Consider the following 18,913-nt stretch of genomic DNA (forward strand, 5'->3'; position numbering starts at 1 on the left):
ACAGCATCGCATTGCTGACTCCTGTTGAGGTTGTGATCCACCACAACTCCCAGATCCTTCTCAGTCAGTTATCCCCCATGCTGTATTTCTGCATTTGTTTTTTCTTCCTTAAGTGTAGCACCTTACATTTGTCTTTGCTGAATTTCATTTTGTCATCTCTAGCCCCGTTCTCTCTTAGAATTTTAGCTCTATCCTTTGAAGTATTGGCAACTCCCCCCCCTAGCTTTGTGTCATCTGCAAATCCGATTAGCGTCAGCCGCTTTCTTGGTAACAGAAGGGACAATCTTTAACAGGGCAGAATGGCCAGTATCCTCAGTGTGCCAAACCTTGAGGCCCCTGCGAGACTGAGGCATCAAGTGAACAGGACTGACTCTTGCACTGAAAAGCAAAGCTGGTGAAGCGGAGTCACAGAGGCCCGGGGAGGACACCGCCTCTGTGCCAGAGGTGGGAACAGAACTAAGGTCTCGTGCCTCTACCCACTAGATTATGCTGCTCCCTGTATTAGAGCTGGAAGAGATCTACTAGGTAATTCAGTCTATGCCCCTAACCCAGTGCATGATGACTGACGGCAGTGCCTTGTCCAGTCTGGATTTAAAATGTTGATGCGGTTTCACCTCTTCCCTTGGGAGACAATTCCATAGCCTGATACACTTCACCATCTGGAAATGTTTCCTGATACTTCAGAAAGGGAAAATTGACACTGATTTCATCCCTTTGCCCCTGGTTCTACCCCTGTAGCCACACTAACGAATCCCTCTGGTCTCGGTGGCCTGCCAGCCTCCCTGCTGTGATGTCCCAATGTACGATGCCTCTTTTATTCTCTCCTCTTAAATCTGTGCTCTGCCATGCTGAGTGGCCCTTCTCTAAACACCCTCTGAGCATTCTCAATGCTCTCTGGTCGTGGACATCCTATCCCCCATGAGCTCTCCCCAGAGCAGTGTACGGGGTGACCATCATCTCCCTGACTTATGGCCCAAAGCCTCTGGAATTATGCTCAGGATGGCACTGACCTTTTCTCCTACCGTCTCCCAGTGCAAACTCCTTTCCCCAAGGTCTGGCTTGTTCTTCCTGCTTCCAAAATTTCACCCTCCCATGGAGGCCCTAGAGCCCGAATTATACCCCCACCTCCCCCAGCTGAGTCTTATGGTATTTCCCACCCACAGGCCTAACCGCTGTGTGTCCCTTTGAATGATCGCTCTGCCCTCTCTGATGTTCACACCTCACAAGCTAATATCAGCTGTGAATTTCTTCAACCTGGTGAGTACTCTACATGGAGCTCATTAATGCAGACGTTAAATAAAACCGCTCTCACTGCATCATCAACAACAGAGCGCCCCACATCTCATCTCCCCTCCACCCCAAACTCGATATAGTGCTGTTTATCATTAGCCTTCTTACTGGCCTTCAATCCACATGCCAGCCAGGGTGCATGTCCACACCTGTCTGAATTACTTCTATGAAACTTCATGAGATGTTGTGTCAAATGCTCTCCTCAAATCCAATGTCTTCCAGCCAGCGTAGCCCCTCTGTCTGCTCAGTTGTAATTCTGTCCGCAAAGCAATCACGTTTGCCTGGTACGAGCTGCTCCTTATAGCACCAGGCTAAGGAGTTTGCCCTCTCTGAGTTTTCTCTTGCTATGGATTCCCTGACTGGCTAGCAATTGCCAGGATTATGCTTTTTCCTTTGCCTGAAAGTTGGTATCATTTGTAATTCTCCAGCTGTCTATGACCTCCACATCTCTCCCTTGGTGTTTCACAAACAATTACTCATGTGTCTATAAGTTCATTACCATCTTAGGCGACACATCATGCTGTCTGGCCGTCTGAGTTGCATCCGTGCATCTTGTCTAAGCCCTGCCTCCCCTGCATTGTTATGTTACCCATTTTCCAGTATCGCCTACGATGGGTCAGAGAGCCCCCTTAAAGAAGACAGGCACCATGTGAAGGGTGGGGGAGGAGGAAAACACTCTTAGCATCAGTAATGTTCCACATGTTCAAGTGATACAGACGCAGGATCAGTACGATTTGCGTCAACGTGTAATACGTGTGCACACACTTTTCCTATCCCTATGACACACACCTGCACTAAGAGGCTGCATTACTTCGCCATTACCCCACTTACTCTCTTTCATTGCTCTTGTCAAAGACAGATTTATTTATTCTTAAGTCTGGAGTTCAGGACCTCATTGATTTTTAGAGGCATAATTGATTTCATCCTTTGCCTCATTTACCAATGTGCCTCCTCTAATATGCCTTTTGCCTTGATAGACTTGTAAAAGCAGTTTTAGTGCCCTTGCCCTGTTTGACTTGCTCTTACTGGTTTGGATGGGGGCGCGGTCTCTCTTTTCCCTTCACAGCGTTATGGGCCGGATTTTACAAAGGTGCTCAGCACAGTATGTGGGTGCTGACTCAGCCCTTTTGAAAATCTGGTCCTTACTTCGGTGTCTTAATGGAAGCTAAGCTCTACTGAAGATTGGCATCCAGTTGCAGGTGCCGAACACCTGAAAAATCAGACCCCACATGAGCCCTTTTCCACATCTGGGAGGTTCTTTTACCCTTAGATTTTGAGCCAGTGATTCCCTCCCAAAACTGATCTCGGCAACTTTGTCTAAGCATGATCTAAATAGAATGGAGGCTTATGGGAAGATTCCGGGTGAGAAATAAGAGTAAGTGTCTCCAGTCCTACATTGTCTCCAGGTTTCCCCTAGAGGGCTCCATAGCACATCCACACAACTTTTTATTTTTTCATGACCATCCCTTTCTCACCTCTGCCATCCACAACGACCTCACTAGATGTGAGCACCGTGGTTAGTTTCCCTCTTATTTCCCACCTCGTTGCAACTTGCATCTCTGCCAGCGGGCTGTCATGGCTGCTCCTTAGCAAGGATGAATTTTATCTGTCATTCCACTGACAAACTTGGAGTCTCTTGCTAGGAACCTCTTTAGCAGCTGGAGACTGGCCATGCAATAGCCTGAGCATGGAGCTGTTGCCGGAAACCACAGGGCATCAGGGGAATCTGCGGGGGTGAACCAGGGGCTCTGCTCGCTCCCCTCCTACTGCAACAGAGTTAAAGGAAACATTTGCTAACAGCAAGAGGCAGTTGGCTGGGGAATAGTCTCCCCAAGGGCCAAAACATCAGAAAATGGCCTGCTATAAACAATGCTGGACAATCAGTGAGGAATATACAGCAGGAGAGTGACTGTACTTTGCACTGTCCAGAGGTGAAGAATGTTACCTTAACTCTGTACCTGCTCCCTCTGTTTGAGTCATGGGGCTGCAGCATGGTCTAGTGAAGGGAATGGCAACCTGCGGCCCGCCAGGGCAAGCCCCCTGGCAGGCCGCTTTGTTTACCTGCTGCGTCTGCAGGTTCAGCCGATCGTGGCTCCCACTGGCTGCGATTCGTCGCTACAGGCCAATGAGGTCTGCAGGAAGTGGTGGCCAGCACGTCTCTCGGCCTGCACCGCTTCCCGCCCCCCCTTTGCCCCCCCACATTGGCCTGGAGCGGTGAACCACAGCCAGTGGGAGCCGCGATTGGCCGAACCGGTGGACTTGGCAGGTAAACAAACCAGCCCGGCCTGCCAGGGGGCTTACCAAAGGTTGCTGATCCCTGGTCTAGCAACTGGACAGGGACTTGGGAAACCTCGATTCAACTCCTGGCTCTCTGTGACCTGGAGTGAATCACCTCGTCTAGTTAGCTTGAGGTCTTTCGAGCAGGAACTGTCCCTTACGATGTATAGTGCCCAAGGCACTGTGAGCCCGAGCTCAGCTGAGGCCTCCGTAATGCTACTAGCAATAATAGCTACTGAAACAGTTAGCTCTGGGCAGCTGTGGGAGAGTCAGCAAGACTTGTTATGCTTTATGCAGTCTTCACTGATGCTGATTTAACAGGCAGGATGTACCCAGCTAGGGTTTCAGAGCCCACAATGGATTTGAGACTCCGATAGTTAAGAAAAATGACCAATCTAGCACTGTTATAGCATTTTCCATACACAGGCCTTAAAATGTTTTATAAAGGAGGGTATCTATCATATAGAGATTTTTTTTTTTTTAAGGCCAGAAGGGACTTAAATCCTCTAGCCTGGCCTCCTGTGTAGCTTGTGCCTTCTGTCTGGCTTTAATCTAGTGGAGAAAGGCAAAACAAGAACTAATGGCTGGAAGTTAAAGAATACTTTCATACTTGGTATGTTCTCCTAAAGAAGGTGCAGAAACCTGGTAATAAGAACTGCCATACTGGGTCACACGAATGGTCCATCTAGCTCACTATCTGTCATCTGACAGTGGCTGGTGCCAGATACTTTTGGAAGGAATGAACAGAACAGGGTAATTATTGTGATCTGTCCCCTGTCTTCCAGTCCCAGCTCTGGCAGTCAGAGGTTTAGGGACACCCAGAACATGGGGTCCCATCCCTGACCATCTTGGCTAATAGCCATTGATGGATCTATTTAATTTTTTTTTTAAATCCAGGTATAGTTTTGGCCTTCAACATTCGCAGACAGTGAGTTCCACAGTTGGGGTTCGTCCTGCTTTGAGCAGGGGATTGGACTAGATGACCTCCTGAGGTCTCTTCCAACACTAATATTCTATGATGCTGTGACTGCTGTGTGAAGCTGACCATCAAGCTGCCTCTGTCTTTTTGATAAACTAACAAATTGAGCTCTTTAACTCTCTCCTGTAAGGCATTTTTTTCCAGGTCTCAATTTTTGTGGCTCTATTCTGCACCCTCTCCAATTTTTCAACATCATTTTAAAAATGTGGACACCAGACCTGGTCACAGTATTCCAGCATGGGAGCAGGATTTTATAACTGTACTATAAGAATAGAGGTACTAATGTATGTCTTGATTTCATTTTAAGAATGACCCTCTGGGACATTGGTAGGAATCGGAGTACTTGTGGCACCTTAGAGACTAACCAGTTTATTTGAGCATGAGCTTTCGTGCTCACTTCATCAGATGCATACCGTGGAAACTGCAGAAGATATTATATACACACAGAGACCTGCAGTTTCCACGGTATGCATCCGATGAAGTGAGCTGTAGCTCACGAAAGCTCATGCTCAAATAAATTGGTTAGTCTCTAAGGTGCCACAAGTACTCCTTTTCTTTTTGCGAATACAGACTAACATGGCTGTTACTCTGAAACCTGTCATTGGTAGGAATGCATCTGATAGACTGCCAGTGTCTGTACTGATAAGGCAGGGACAGACCAGAACAATCCTTATGACTGATTATGGTCACCCTTTTGTTTTAGGATAAGTTATAATGTCTACTATGGTTTTCTCTCTGGATTACAAATTAACTAGGTACTCTAAAAGAAAAGGAGTACTTGTGGGAGAGTGAGAGAACCTGGATTTGTGCAGGAAATGGCCTAACTTGATTATCATGCACATTGTGTAAAGAGTTGTCACTTTGGATGGGCTATCACCAGCAGGAGAGTGAATTTGTGTGGGGGGTGGAGGGTGAGAAAACCTGGATTTGTGCTGGAAATGGCCTAACCTGATGATTACTTTAGATAAGCTATTACCAGCAGGACAGTGGGGTGGGAGGAGGTATTGTTTCATATTCTCTGTGTATATATAAAGTCTGCTGCAGTTTCCACGGTATGCATCTGATGAAGTGAGCTGTAGCTCACGAAAGCTCATGCTCAAATAAATTGGTTAGTCTCTAAGGTGCCACAAGTACTCCTTTTCTTCTTGCGAATACAGACTAACATGGCTGTTACTCTGAAACCTAGGTACTCTAGTTAAATATACATTTCTTTGATGTAAGGTTTAGTGAGTAAAAGACAGGATCTTGTATTGTGTCTATGTTAGTTAGATTAAAGGAATGTTAAAGGCCTGAGCCACAATGTAAACTGTTTTGACCACAAGATTTAGTGAAGTTTAATGTATTCTGCTGAATATAAAATACTGCTGTCTTCTCTGTGAGAGATTGATTGTGTAAATGAGGAATGCATGCATCAGGAAAAGAGAAGGTGTGAAAGCCATCACAGATCCAAGAAAAAGTGAGAGACTTGGAAACACCAGGAGACAATCAGAAAACATCCATTGTATCTGATGCTAAACATGTTAGCAGCATTAACAACTTCAGAGGTGAGGCAGACACCCCTGGAAGGCAAGACAACAAATAGGAGATAACAATGGGAAGCCTGACAACAACCATCAAATGATAACAGCAGAAAATCCCAAGATTACCACCACTTAAGGAGGACATTGCAAAATGCATGGACTCAAATGGGAATTTACAAGTATAAAGCTGGGGTGTTTTGCCATGAAACTCTGGGTTCAGTCCTGCAAAACCTCAGAGCATCGGATTGTGAGCAACAGAACCGAGCTCCTCACTCGTGTTCAGTCTAACTGGCCATTAGATTGACTTGAGCTACAACAGACCGGTAACTATAAAAACATCAACTGGCAGGACTGTGTGTGACTGAAAAGCATATGCTAACTGTTGTATTTTCAATAAATACGGTGTATTTGCCTTCACTCCTATAAAAGATTCCCGGTGCTTTGTACAGCATAACATTTTCATCAAAGCCATAAACAGGGCAGGGATTTTCCCTCTCTATACATGCCCAAGGACTGTATTAGCCCTTTTTGCTACAGCATTAGCCCTTGGAACTCATGTTCAGTTGGGTGACCTCTAAAACCTTTTTTTAGAATCACTTTTTCCAGGATATAGTCTCCCATTCCTTGTTCCTAGCTGGATGACCTTGTATTTGGCAGGAATGGGCGTAGCTTACAAAACAATCTCTGACTGCTCCCCTCATTCTTTACCACTCGGCAATTCTCTATGTGATCCATAATCTTATTAGCAGTGATTTTATATTTACCTCCAGAGAGCGGATAAAAAGCATTGGGGCCCAGCACCAATCTCTGGAATTCCACTGTGATTCCTCAATAACAGCGACTTTTTGAGAGCTGTTGGTTATTTAAAGTGGGCTTTATTGTTCATTAGTTCCACTTCACAGGCAGGGATAACAGAATCATTCAGCAGGGACATACCTTTCCCCACATCACATCAACAGAGCCCAGCGCAGAACCCTGGCCTCCCTGTCCTATGGTTGTGCCCTCAGAGGAAGCTGTTTCTCTTAGAATCCTCCTCTTTGACTTGTAAAGTCCTTGGGGATAGTGCATCTGCATCCTTTGCTGTTTGCATAGCTCCTGGCATTCCCAGGGCACTGCTAGAAATATTTATATACTGAATAATCTAATCAGAGATCACACAGGAGAGCCCTGCAATCACATCTCACGTTCCTAGGTGCCCCTTTTAAGATCTGGATCAGCTGCTGCGTATCTTCCATTTTCTATATTTGATCTTAGCTCCTGTGCAGGGGGAAGTGTGTTAGCAGCTTGGAGAATTAAGGCCTAAACATAAAATTCCCCATTCAGTTAGTGGCCATTCTAGCACAGTGTCAGAATAATGAGGAATAGCTGATCTCTGCACTCTTCCAGCTTTCAGACTGATTTTAAGGCTTCCTAGGCATACACATGTATAGTCTAAAATCAATTCTACCCATCCCACAAAGCTCTGTCTCAATCTGATGCTTCCACTGATAATTCAGAGAGAAGCCTTCTGCACAGGGAGAGTGAATGCACTGTGATAAGCCCTGGCTGGTAATTTAAAGCAGTAGGAGAGGTGTGAAAGCCATCACAGACATCAGGAGGGTTTCAGGGTGTGTGTGTGTGTGTGGGAATACCCCACCAAACAACTGTGCAAACATGCAACAAACTGTCTGTTTGCATTTCCCTTTAACTTCTGCTTTTATGGCTGGATGGCTTGTTACGCTTCAGTTTTCTTTCCCGGTATGTTTTGCTTGTTAGTCATTTACAACACGACACTAGCAAGTGACCGCAAGGGCAGAGCTGCTCTTGGACATGGAGAACGGCAGAGGCATGAGCTCATCCTTGCCCTTGCATAGCAAGAGAGAGTTTGAGCCCAGGAGGCTCCTCTGGGTTTTTCCATTGGCAGTGGGGTGACCCATCCTGCAGGAGAAATCTTAGATCAGGCCCACGAATGCCCAGAGTCTCCTGTGTTCACAGGGTGCCCCCCCGCATCCTATTCAGCTCCGTGCCTGTGGCTGCCTCTCTCCAACTTTTTCACAGGGTGGGTGGGCTCCCCACTGTGGATGATGCATCTGAAGAAAATGCAGCACAGACTCAAGCTAGGGTAACTTCCCCCGCAATCCCCATGGAGCATGATGTATGTATCCCCAGCTTGCTTCCTCAATCACATGGATCTCTAACCCTGGGCAAATGGAGAGGAAGTGGATGCAGCCCTAAACCCTACTATCCCCCATTCCTGTACAAGCAGGGGAAGATCTGTGGATGGAGGTTTCGTCTCCACATGCTGGCCACTGGCCTCCAGTTATAAAGACCTGTAATAGCAATAATTCTCCCTAAGCAGGTGCTGATTGCTGTGCAGACACCTTGGCTTAGGGGGTCTTGATTTGAGGAGGTTGAACTAGCAGACCCAGCAAGTCCCTGGGGCACAGACCATGCCAGTCAGTGCAAGTTTATGCCAGTCAATATACTCTAGCCATGGGGGAGGAAAGGGAGAGTCATGTCTCCGTAACCAACCCAAAACGGGCAAGTGGGGTGCAGAACCCTTTTCTTCCTCAGCTGGACTAAGATGCCCGCTCCCACCAGCTCATTTCACAAGGCTCCCCAACAGCCTTCTGCGGGTAAGGACGTTCCATCACAAATGACTCAGGCTAGTTTTGAACCAATGACTGCACACAAAAAAACCAACCTCCATGGCAGGGAGACTCAGAGCCCAGGTCTACTGCCTCAGGCTTGTGCTAGGGTACTTAAAAATAGCCATTCCTCCTTGGAGTGAAGCTCGGGCTCTGAAACCCAACTCCCCTCGCCGTGTCTTTGTTGCAGGTTAGACATACCCTTCGAGGTCAGAGCCCCCGCCCCGCGTTTGAGCCACTCTGTCCACTGGACAAAGATGCAGGCTGTATTAACCCCCATTGGTAACAGGCCAGGGTCTCCTGGAGGTCTTTATTGACCCAGAAAGACAGCACCCCCAGGTGCCTAAGGCTGCCTAGCATCATGATTGGGCATTGGCTCACTCCTGTCTGAGAGGAGTGCGCCGCCTTCTGGCTCACCCATGCCACTTCCTGCAGTTCTCCCAACTCTCTCGGGAACTCTGATGGCTCAGCTAATGCCCCCTAAGCGGTGAAAGCCTGAGGCTACTGCAGCTGCAAGTTATGACATTGGCATGGTGGCAGGGCAGGACACGAGCAAAAATTAACCACCTGTACCTACAAATGACTACATGCAAATCCATTTCTTGTGCACATATAAATCTCCAAGGCTTTTTTTCAGCCTAGCACAGTTGTTCCCCACTAATTAGTTTATTATTCTATATTGTTTGACCTACTGTGCCTCCACGTTTGCAGCAGTTTCCTTCTTGTGGTGGCAAACTTTCCTTGCAATTAGCCCTGGGGGCTGCTGAGTTACGCTAATAAACCTCTCCTGGCTCTTCCTCTTCATTAGCAAAGTTGCACGTGAGGAGTTTTTATGGCAGTGAAACTTACAAGTCGGTGTGACGGGTGTGAGATCTTGGCAGAGCAGCCATTGCCTTCGGCAGGCATTAGTGCACCGACCTGCACGTGCCTGCCCTCATTATTGTCAAAGGTTACACGGAGTAACACATGAAAGGCAATGAATCCTTACCATGAGCTGCTTGATAGTCGGGTGTTCCTCTGTCTCCCTGCCTGAGGCAGGCTCCTTATGTACAATCTCTACACGGATGTCATTCTTGGCTGAAACCACGCCTTTCAGATCTGAGCAAAGAGAGAGCGAAGCTGTTATTTGCAGGCAGTCATGACAGCCGAGCAAACTCCCTCCCAACATATGTGATTGCCGATAACGACTGTCAACATAAATAGATCCTACAGTAAAGAAATTGACTCTCTCTCAATGACATGTTTGCTGTTTGCAACTGGCGAACCGCAATGTGTTCTGCAAACATTAATTGAGCTTTGCAACACTCGACCAGGTACTTAAGTAATATGTAGCGGTTGATTAGTACACCACTGAAATGCAGCCACCTCTGAGGTGGAGCAGAGCAGCTATTTAACAGCGCACAGCAACACTGCACAGCTTCTTGATCACAGGAAGTGAGGAATTATAGTGTGTCCAGTTGAATATAATCCTTTAGATCAGCGTTTCCCAAACCTTTTTTGGCCATGGAACACCTGGTATACGGAACACTTCGAATATTATTTTGTAGTCGTTTGGTTTTCAAATAAAAAATTGCGTTATTTATGCTTAAATATATTTTATTTTATAAAACAAAGCAAAATACAAATTTAAAATAACTGGAACGCGCGTATAGAGGAGTACAACCCCCTTTTTTTAAATTACGATTCTGTCACGGAACACCTACTCCCATGGGGCGTAACTCCAGTGTTCCGCGGAACACAGTCTGGGAAACGCTGCTTTAGATCAAGTGTTAGAGGCCTGCAGCCTAGAATTAGTACTGCAGTCTCTGTTCATGAGCGAGGGGGAAGGGTGATCACGGTACCAGCTTTGAAATGCGGGAAAGTTCAGAATGATGATTATAAAAAGGTTAGAGCATTTGGGAGCTAGGCAGTCTGTGTGCGCTTCCATGTTGACCTGAAGGATCAAAATGTGACCTCTGCAACACCAGCAGGAAGCAGAATGCAGATAGGCCACTGAAACCTCCCTGTGTGTGATCACGCTGGAAGAAGGTGAGCAGGGAGATAAAGTAATCTCTAGGGGTTGCAAAAGGACAAGCTTCAGTTTTTACTTTCTCTAGTAGCATATTTTCATTTACTGTCTGTCTAATACATCTTCAGTATTATCAACTGGGAGGGCTGCTGCTCTCAATCCATTAAGCCCAAGGTTTTGTACAGTACCAGTGACTGGGTACAGCAGGCTAAGAAGTTTGGTTCAGTTAAGTACCCAAATGGTGGGAGCCTCATCCAAACCTCTGACATCTATAACACTGGACTGGGAGTATAACTGGGCAGGAATTTTTCAATGGAAAATGCTGGTTTGTCAAAATCAAAACATGTTGCTGTGAAGGAATTGCTGGTCAAAGCCAGTGAAAGCAAAGCAATAGCTGAATGGTTACACACCCCGCTCCCCCATCCAGCCCCACTCCATTCCCCCAACTGCAGAAGATCGTTATGTTCTGACGCAGAACAAAATCAAATTTCAAAACCCCCAGTGTTTCACAAAACGTAATTCTTGTTTCCCAGCCGGTCCGAACTGAGAGTTAAAAGAAACATTTTCATGCTACTTCTGGCACATCCTCCTTTTGCTTGGGTTGGGAAGCCCACGAGAAAAGCCTTCCCGATGTGCTTCAGGGCCTGGATGACACTAGAGCATGCAGAGGCCTTTGCAACAAGGGGCAAAGTAATGAACAAGGCGTTAGCCACTGTTTTGGGACCCCAACTGAGGCCTGTGCAATTGCCATACAGCCCCACATGCATTAGTACAGCATGCAGAAGGGAAATGGGATTTAGAGGCAGGATTGTTTTGGGAACAACTACTTCCTTTTGGTTCCCAAAGGATGGCAGTAGCTCTTTGAAAAATGAAAAGGAGTACTTGTGGCACCTTAGAGACTAACCAATTTATTTGAGCATGAGCTTTCGTGAGCTACAGCTCACTTCATCAGAAAATAAAAATAAAAAAAAATTTGAAAAATAAAACCAAAGCCCCAAACAGCAGGCCTTACAGGAGGCTGAGGCTGAGATGACAAGCAGAGATGGACGTGAATCTAAACAGCCCAATCCAAACAGCCCTAAACTTTGAAGTTTGGCTCCAGACTGAGAGCTGGATCTGCATAACAGGACTGGCTCTTGTCTCTCCAATGGGTTGAACCAAACCCCTAGATTCAAACACCACCTAACCTTTGGCCCCTTCAGATCTGCACCCAAACGCGCTCAGGCCTCCTCCAACCATGATACACTTAGAACCAACTAGATTTTGCAGGCGTTCCAAACAGATTGGTTTAGTTAAATGTCCTTTGCCGCTGGCTCTCAAACTGTTAGCCAGTGGGCTGAATCCCATTTGAAAGCTAAAAATACATCCCCTGCTTTCCCATGAGAGCAGCTACTGTAACTGGCCACAGGAGGGTGTGCAGCTGGGAGGGCAGGTGCGTGTGCATGATCAGAAAGGGGTGGGGAAATGACCCTAGGGCACAGTCGTTCTCCCTTGGAGTGGACCAGATGATAAAGTCTCATGGTTCCATAATACTACACCTCTTGGTTCCTCACTGATCCCCTCAGGAGCTCAGAGAGACAAGTGCTGGGGGGGTCTGATGCTGTGCAGCAGTGACAAAGCTAAGCGCCCTCAGTGGCTCACAGGATTTGGCCCTGTTCAGTCAGAAAAGCCAGAAGGAAAACTGCAGCTAATTATCGTAATTAGAGCTGGGTGAAATTGTTTAGACAAACCTTTTTTCAGGTGACAAAGGCAGATTTGGGCCAACTGAAACACTTTGCGAATTCATGTTGAATTTGTTTGGTTTTTTGTTTTTTAACAGAAAGAACCTCACCCCAGTTGAAATGCTTCATTTTGACATTTTTGAAATGGAAGTTTTCAGGTTTTCGATTCGCACTTTTTGTTTGAATTTTACTTTGATTTGAGAGAGGAATCCCGTGGCACCTTAAAGACTAACAGATTTATTTGGGCATAAGCTTTCATGGGTAAAAAACCCACTTCTTCAGATGCATGGATTGAAAATTACAGATGTAGGCATAAATATAGTGGCAACATGAAGAGACGGGGAGTTACCTCACAAGTGGAGAACCAGTGTTGGCAAGGCCATTCAGTCAGGGTGGATGTGGGCCACTCCCAATAACTGATGAGGAGGTGTTAATACCAAGAGAGGGAAAATTGCTTTTGTAGTGAGCCAGCCACTCCCAGTCCCTATTCAAGCCCAAATTCATGGTGTTAAATTTGCAAATGAATTGTAGCTCTGCAGTTTCTCTTTGAAGTCTGTTTTTGAAGTTATTTTGTTGAAGGATGGCTACTTTTAAATCTGCTATAGAGTGTCGAGGGAGATTGAAGTGTTCTCCTACTGGCTTTTGTATGTTATCATTCCTGATGTCTGATTTGTGTCCATTTATTCTTTTACATAGAGACTGTCCGGTTTGGCCAATCTACATGGCAGAGGGGCATTGCTGGCACATGATGGCATATATCACATTGATATATGTGCAGGTGAATGATGTGCAGGTGAATGAACCCCTGATGGTGTGGCTCATGTGGTTGTGTCCTCTGCTGGTGTCACTAGAGTAGATATGGGGACAGAGTAGGCAACAGGGTTTGTTACAGGGATTGGTTCCTGGGTTAGTGTTTCTGTGGTGTGGTGTGTGGTTGCTGGTGAGTATTCACTTCAGGGTGGGGGGCTGTCTGTAAGCGAGGACTGGCCTGTCTCCCAAGATCTGTGAGAATTATGCCACACACTCTGAAAGAAACTGAGGAACCACCTGATCAGCATCCTTTACAGCAGACAGGAGAAGATTAAGAATGAGCTCTCAAAACTGGAGACTCTCATATAAAACCAACCTGCCACACAAACTTCCACATGGCTTGACTTTACAAAAACGGGACAAGCCATTTACAACGCACACTTTACTTCTCTTCAGAGGAAAAAGGACCGTAAACTATCTGAACTCCTACATTCCACAGGGGGCTACAACCGTGGTACCCTTAACTCACCCAACAATATTGTTAATCTATCCAGCCACACACTTAGCCCTATCTTGGGGACTCTCTTTCCCCCCATGAACATGATACAATTCTGCAGTGATCTGGAAGCTTACTTTCACCATCTCTGACTCAAGGAATATTTTCAACACACCACTGAACAGCGCACCGACCCACAGGAACCCTCCTACCAACACTACAAGAAGAAGAATTCTGTGTGGACTCCTCCTGACGGTCGAAATGACAGACTGGACTTCTACATAGAGTGCTTCCACAGACATGCACAGGCTGAAATTGTGAACAAACAGCATCACTTGCCCCATAACCTCAGCTATACAGAACGCAACGCCATCCACAGCCTCAGAAACAACTCTGACATTATAATCAAAGGGGCTGACAAAGGAGGTGCTGTCGTCATAATGAACAGGACGGATTATGAACAGAGGCTGCCAGGCAACTCTCCAACACCACATTCTACAGGCCACTATCCTCTGATCCCACTCAGGAGAACCTATGCCATAGCTCAAGAAACTCCCTGCTACACAGCACAGGAACAAATCTACACAGACACATCCCTAGAGACCCGACCAGGAGTCTTCTATCTGCTACCCAAGATCCATAAACCTAGAGACCCTGGACGCCCCATCATCTCAGGCATTGGCACTCTTACAACAGGATTATCTGGCTATTTGGACTCTCTCCTCAGACCCTATGTTACCAGCACTCCTAGCTATCTTCGAGACACCATGACTTCCTGAGGAACCTGCAATGCATTGGTGATCTTCCTGAAAACACCATCCTGGCCACCATGGATGAAGAAGCTCTTTACACCAATATTCCACATGAGGATGGACTACAAGATGTCAGGAACAGTATCCCTGATGAGGCTACAGCACACCTGGTGGAGTGAGTGTGTCCTCACCCACAACCACTTCAGATTTGGGGACAATTTATACCTTCAAGTCAGCGGCACTGCTATGGGTACCCACATGGCCCCACGGTATGCAAACATTTTTATGGCTGACTTAGAACAACGCTAACACTTCCAGCTCTACATTTCTATGATTAATCCTGAAACAGGGCAGGTCCCATCACTGCACAGGCCAGTCCCTCCATGTTTCTTCACTGCTCATTTAATTTCCGCAATGGCAAAATGTGCTGGATTGATAGGTGTGGGGTCGGAAATCTTCAGACCACACAACAAAGGCAGCACAGTGCAGCCATCCTCCATACGGCCCTGGAGGGGGTCTTCACTAGGCAACAGAGGGCATTTACACCTGCTTGGCCCATCCCCCCTTTGGCTGTCCTTCTGAGGCTGCCAAAGGCAGCTTGTTATGGGCACTGACGTGTCTATCAGTAGCCGAGACCCACTTGATGCAGGGAGCTCAGCAGTTCTCAGAATTTTTTTGGGACCTACTGAATTGGGCTGGATTTGAACCTATTATAGTGAAAGATTCCTTAGCTCGTTATCTCCTCCTTTGTGTCACTCCATCCCTCTAGTTATATACTTTCCTTTAACCCTCTCCTGATATTCCTCTAAATCCAAACCTCACCCTCTACCCCCCAACCCCACTCAGGCTGGCACCCAGGTAAACCCCTGAAAGCAGCAGCATGAATGTTCCAAGTCTTGGAATGCCAGAAGAATGATTTTGCTCTGTTTTTTCTGTTGCTGTTTCTTACAGTTCCTTTTTGCTGTCCTAGAGTAAGAAAAATGTTCGTCGGGCCGAGGCCACAGCATTTAATCACAAGGAAAAGCCAATTATTACCTTGTAGAGCCCTTTCTCAGGGGCTTATCCTTAAATAACTTGTGGCCTGGTCTTGTCATAAAAGAAACAATAACAGAGGTGTATTAAACTAGTTCAAAAGAATCGCCCCCCTGGGTAATGCTGCTTCCTGTATCTTTAATTTGTTGGTGATGTGCTTCTGCGTAAAGCAGTAACAGGCACTGCCTGCCCCAGTCCCCGCTGTACAGGCCATAGCTGCGTCAGGCTTTTCCTGCTCTCTTGAGAGGAAACGGGGTCCCACTAGGAGATTGCAAGAGCATCTCAGCTCCGCGATGGAGAAACTGTGACTTTATTACTGGGTCACCTAGCGCCCGCCGTGAGGAGCAGCGCAGGATTGTTTGCTGCTGAAATTCTACTATTGTTTTAAAAGATTCAACCGCTGATCCCTTCATTAGCCTCCTGGAGAGGCTAATCAACCATTTTAGTCCTGGTCTACACTAAAAAGTGAGGTTGGTGCAGCTACATAGCTTGGGTCTGAGAAATCAATGGGAGAATTCTTCTGTCAACCACTGCTACCACCTCTTTGGGCGGTGAGGTACCTATGCTAACAGGAGATCCCCTCCTGTCGCTGTAGTGAAGGTCAACACCGAAGTGCTATGGGATGCCACTGTATCATTTCAACCGTAGACAAGCCCTTACCGTTAGGGAATTACTGCTGCTATTCAGCCCAAATCGGTCTGTCTAGCCCATGGTATCTTTGCTAATTTCATCCCGTTATCCAAAGTTATAACTAAGGCTCCATGTTTGTAACGGAGGTCACGGATTCAGTCCTCCAGATGCAAATGCCCTCAACTGGGCATCTGCAAAGTACATGCAAGATTTGTTGAAATGACTATAACTATCAGATCTGCTCTGTAAAAATGACATGCTAAAACGAGGGAGATTCCACGTTTAATGTCTCTCATTGACTCCAGTTTAACAATATCCAGTTTACAAGATTAATTGTTGCCATTCTTATAAATTACCCCTGGGATCTGAGAGCCAAGCTGGGTTGTTTTTTTGTTTGTTTCATCACCAGTACTGAAGGTTCTACAGGCCAACTCCTTCCCTCAGCGACACCCATGAAACACCAGAGCCTTCAAACTATGTCACCTGTGGGACCCCCCACTGCCTGCAGGTGTAACTGATTGGAACTTGCTAAACCATTCTGTTGCTAATGCACAAAAAGAAACAGACTCCTAGTGACCTCTCCCAGAGCTGAGCTTGCTCTGCTGGGCTAACAGCAGCACAGCACAATAAAATGTACCTATGTCACTAAAGGCAGCAGCTTTGATGCTGAATACAAGCAGAGTAGCTCTGTTGAGTAGGAAGGTGCCATTTTTGCACACTAGAACCACTTTGTTCCAATACCTCTCCCGCAGAGAAGCTCTATTCTGCAGCTCCAAGCACAGCTTTAGGGGGTATATGGGGGGGGTGGGAAGGGATAGCTCAGTGGTTTGAGCATTGGCCTGCTAAACCTAGGGTTGTGAGTTCAATCCTTGACGGGGCCATTTAGGGATCTAGGGCAAAAATTGGGGATTGGTCCTGCTTTGAGCAGGGGGTTGGACTAGATGACCTCCTGAGGTCCCTTCCAACCCTGATAGTCTATGATTCTATGATATATACTGGACCACCTTTTCCCTTAGCAACCACTATCAGGTACAGGTTATCCAGTGCCCTGCACCCAGGAGCTCCCATCATGACACATTGGGCCAGATTTTCTGAAGATGTGCACCCAAGTCTTTTAAAAATCTGCCCATAGGGATCTTTTGAAAATCCGGTCCTGTACACTCCGCAGTTTCACAGCTCTAAACCACCCCTCTCTGCCATTTTGTCAATGAGGGAAGCCAGCCTAGTCAACCATCAGCCACATCACTGCTACCCCAAGCATGGCCGCGAAGCACAAAAGTTACACGCAGCCTTTCTCTGGCATTCTGAGCAGCGCGTTTCATTAGCACAACTGCCTCCCGCAGGTGTTGTTTAGCAAGCGCCAGCCCAACTGAGTGACTGCACAGCTGTGTCCCTGCGACAGCATCTGCTGCCCAAGCAGGCTTTAACCCCACAAAGCTGGAGAGCTCCCTTCTGTCCGAGCGGGGAACAGAACTGTTGGAGCAGGTTCCCAGATGGAAGGCAGGCTGTGTGACAGATGGCTGCACAGGAACAAATGCCCTGCGCTGAGCTTGGGCGTTTGAGCTGTTTTTCTCATTTATTTATTGATATTGGACCATGATCTGAACATCTTTTGGCTTCAGCCTGTTAAAACTGAAGTTATTCAAAGGAAATCTCGCTTTTTGGCTAAGGTCAATTACATCTCTGATGTGGCCTCCACCAGGGGACTCTCTCCTAGCTTTGTAGGGGGACAGGCTCTGTGATCTAACTGGCATGCACCAATCCTAAAACCAAGGCGCACCAGAGTCCCAGTTAAGCATGTGGGAGGTCCAGGTTGGGCGCCAATCCTGCCCAGATGTTTGTCTGGAGTTGAGCAAAGTATCTATTGACACATGGCCCCTGTATCTATTGACACATGGCCCCATGGCACACGTAGTACCTGCATGCCTCTAACATCAGTGGCTTTATCCTCCACACCCGTATGAGATGGAGAAATATTATCACCTTCATTTACAGATTGGGAAACTGAGGCATAGCAAGGGGAAGTGACTTGCCCCAGGTCACACAGAGAGTTCAGTGGCAGAGCCAGGAGCTGAACCCAGCTCTCCTGAGTGTAGCGCTTTAATCGCAACTGCCTATTCTTCTTGGTTTCATGTGGGCAATGCGTTTGATGGCAGGAATCAGGCCCTGCATACAGACCCTACAACTCAGCACTTGGTCTGCTGGGCTAAGAACAAGATCTGCCCTGCTGGGAAGGGCTCCCATCTGTTAATAAGTGAGGTGGATATTTATTCATCTGCTTTTCCCTTGCTGTATATTTCCTAGGCCCTACACCCCTGTATTCACACACTACTGCAGTGCTATTTGGACAAAATATGCCTTGTGAGGTCTCACTTAAAACTGATAGCACACTGGTCATTAATATCATCGTAAAATACATGCGTTAGCCTTGTATGTGAAGTTATGAATTCCCGCTGTATAACATAACTAGACCAAGTTTAGGAAGACAGCCTAGCCTCGGTAAAGGTGATAAGAAGGGCTGTCCTAGACAAAGGACCATTTACACATTAGCCATAAACAAAGCTAGCAAGCAAACTAGTGGGGTTTGCTTTGAGCCGGAACTCAAGCGCCAGAAAATTAACATGGCTCCCCAGAGAGGCCCAGGAGACTGAGCTCCCAGAAGGCCTCCCTGTGTTTGAGAACAAAGGCAATTCTTTGCAAGTATGTTGGACAGAGAGATGCCTGCTTTAATCTTCTTATGAAGACAAGGGAAACCAGCACCTCATACTTCTGTGGAAGTCCTGACAGACAGACAGTCAGCCATGCTGGGCCAAAAGTAATTGGTGAGCGAA

At 46.8% G+C, this 18,913-nt stretch overlaps 1 protein-coding gene across 1 annotated transcript in view; it reads right to left on the bottom strand.

Moving 5' to 3' along the window:
- The window catches only part of KIRREL3 (kirre like nephrin family adhesion molecule 3), a 292,205-nt gene that overhangs the window by 18,794 nt on the left and 254,498 nt on the right, over positions 1–18,913 (bottom strand). The window contains exon 15 of the mRNA XM_077839635.1: positions 9,682–9,791. Coding sequence (XP_077695761.1) covers positions 9,682–9,791 — 110 coding nt within the window. The remainder of the gene's footprint in view (positions 1–9,681; positions 9,792–18,913) is intronic.

Source organism: Eretmochelys imbricata, chromosome 22 (genome assembly GCF_965152235.1).
Source record: "Eretmochelys imbricata isolate rEreImb1 chromosome 22, rEreImb1.hap1, whole genome shotgun sequence".
In the NCBI taxonomy this organism is placed as follows: Eukaryota; Metazoa; Chordata; order Testudines; family Cheloniidae; genus Eretmochelys; species Eretmochelys imbricata.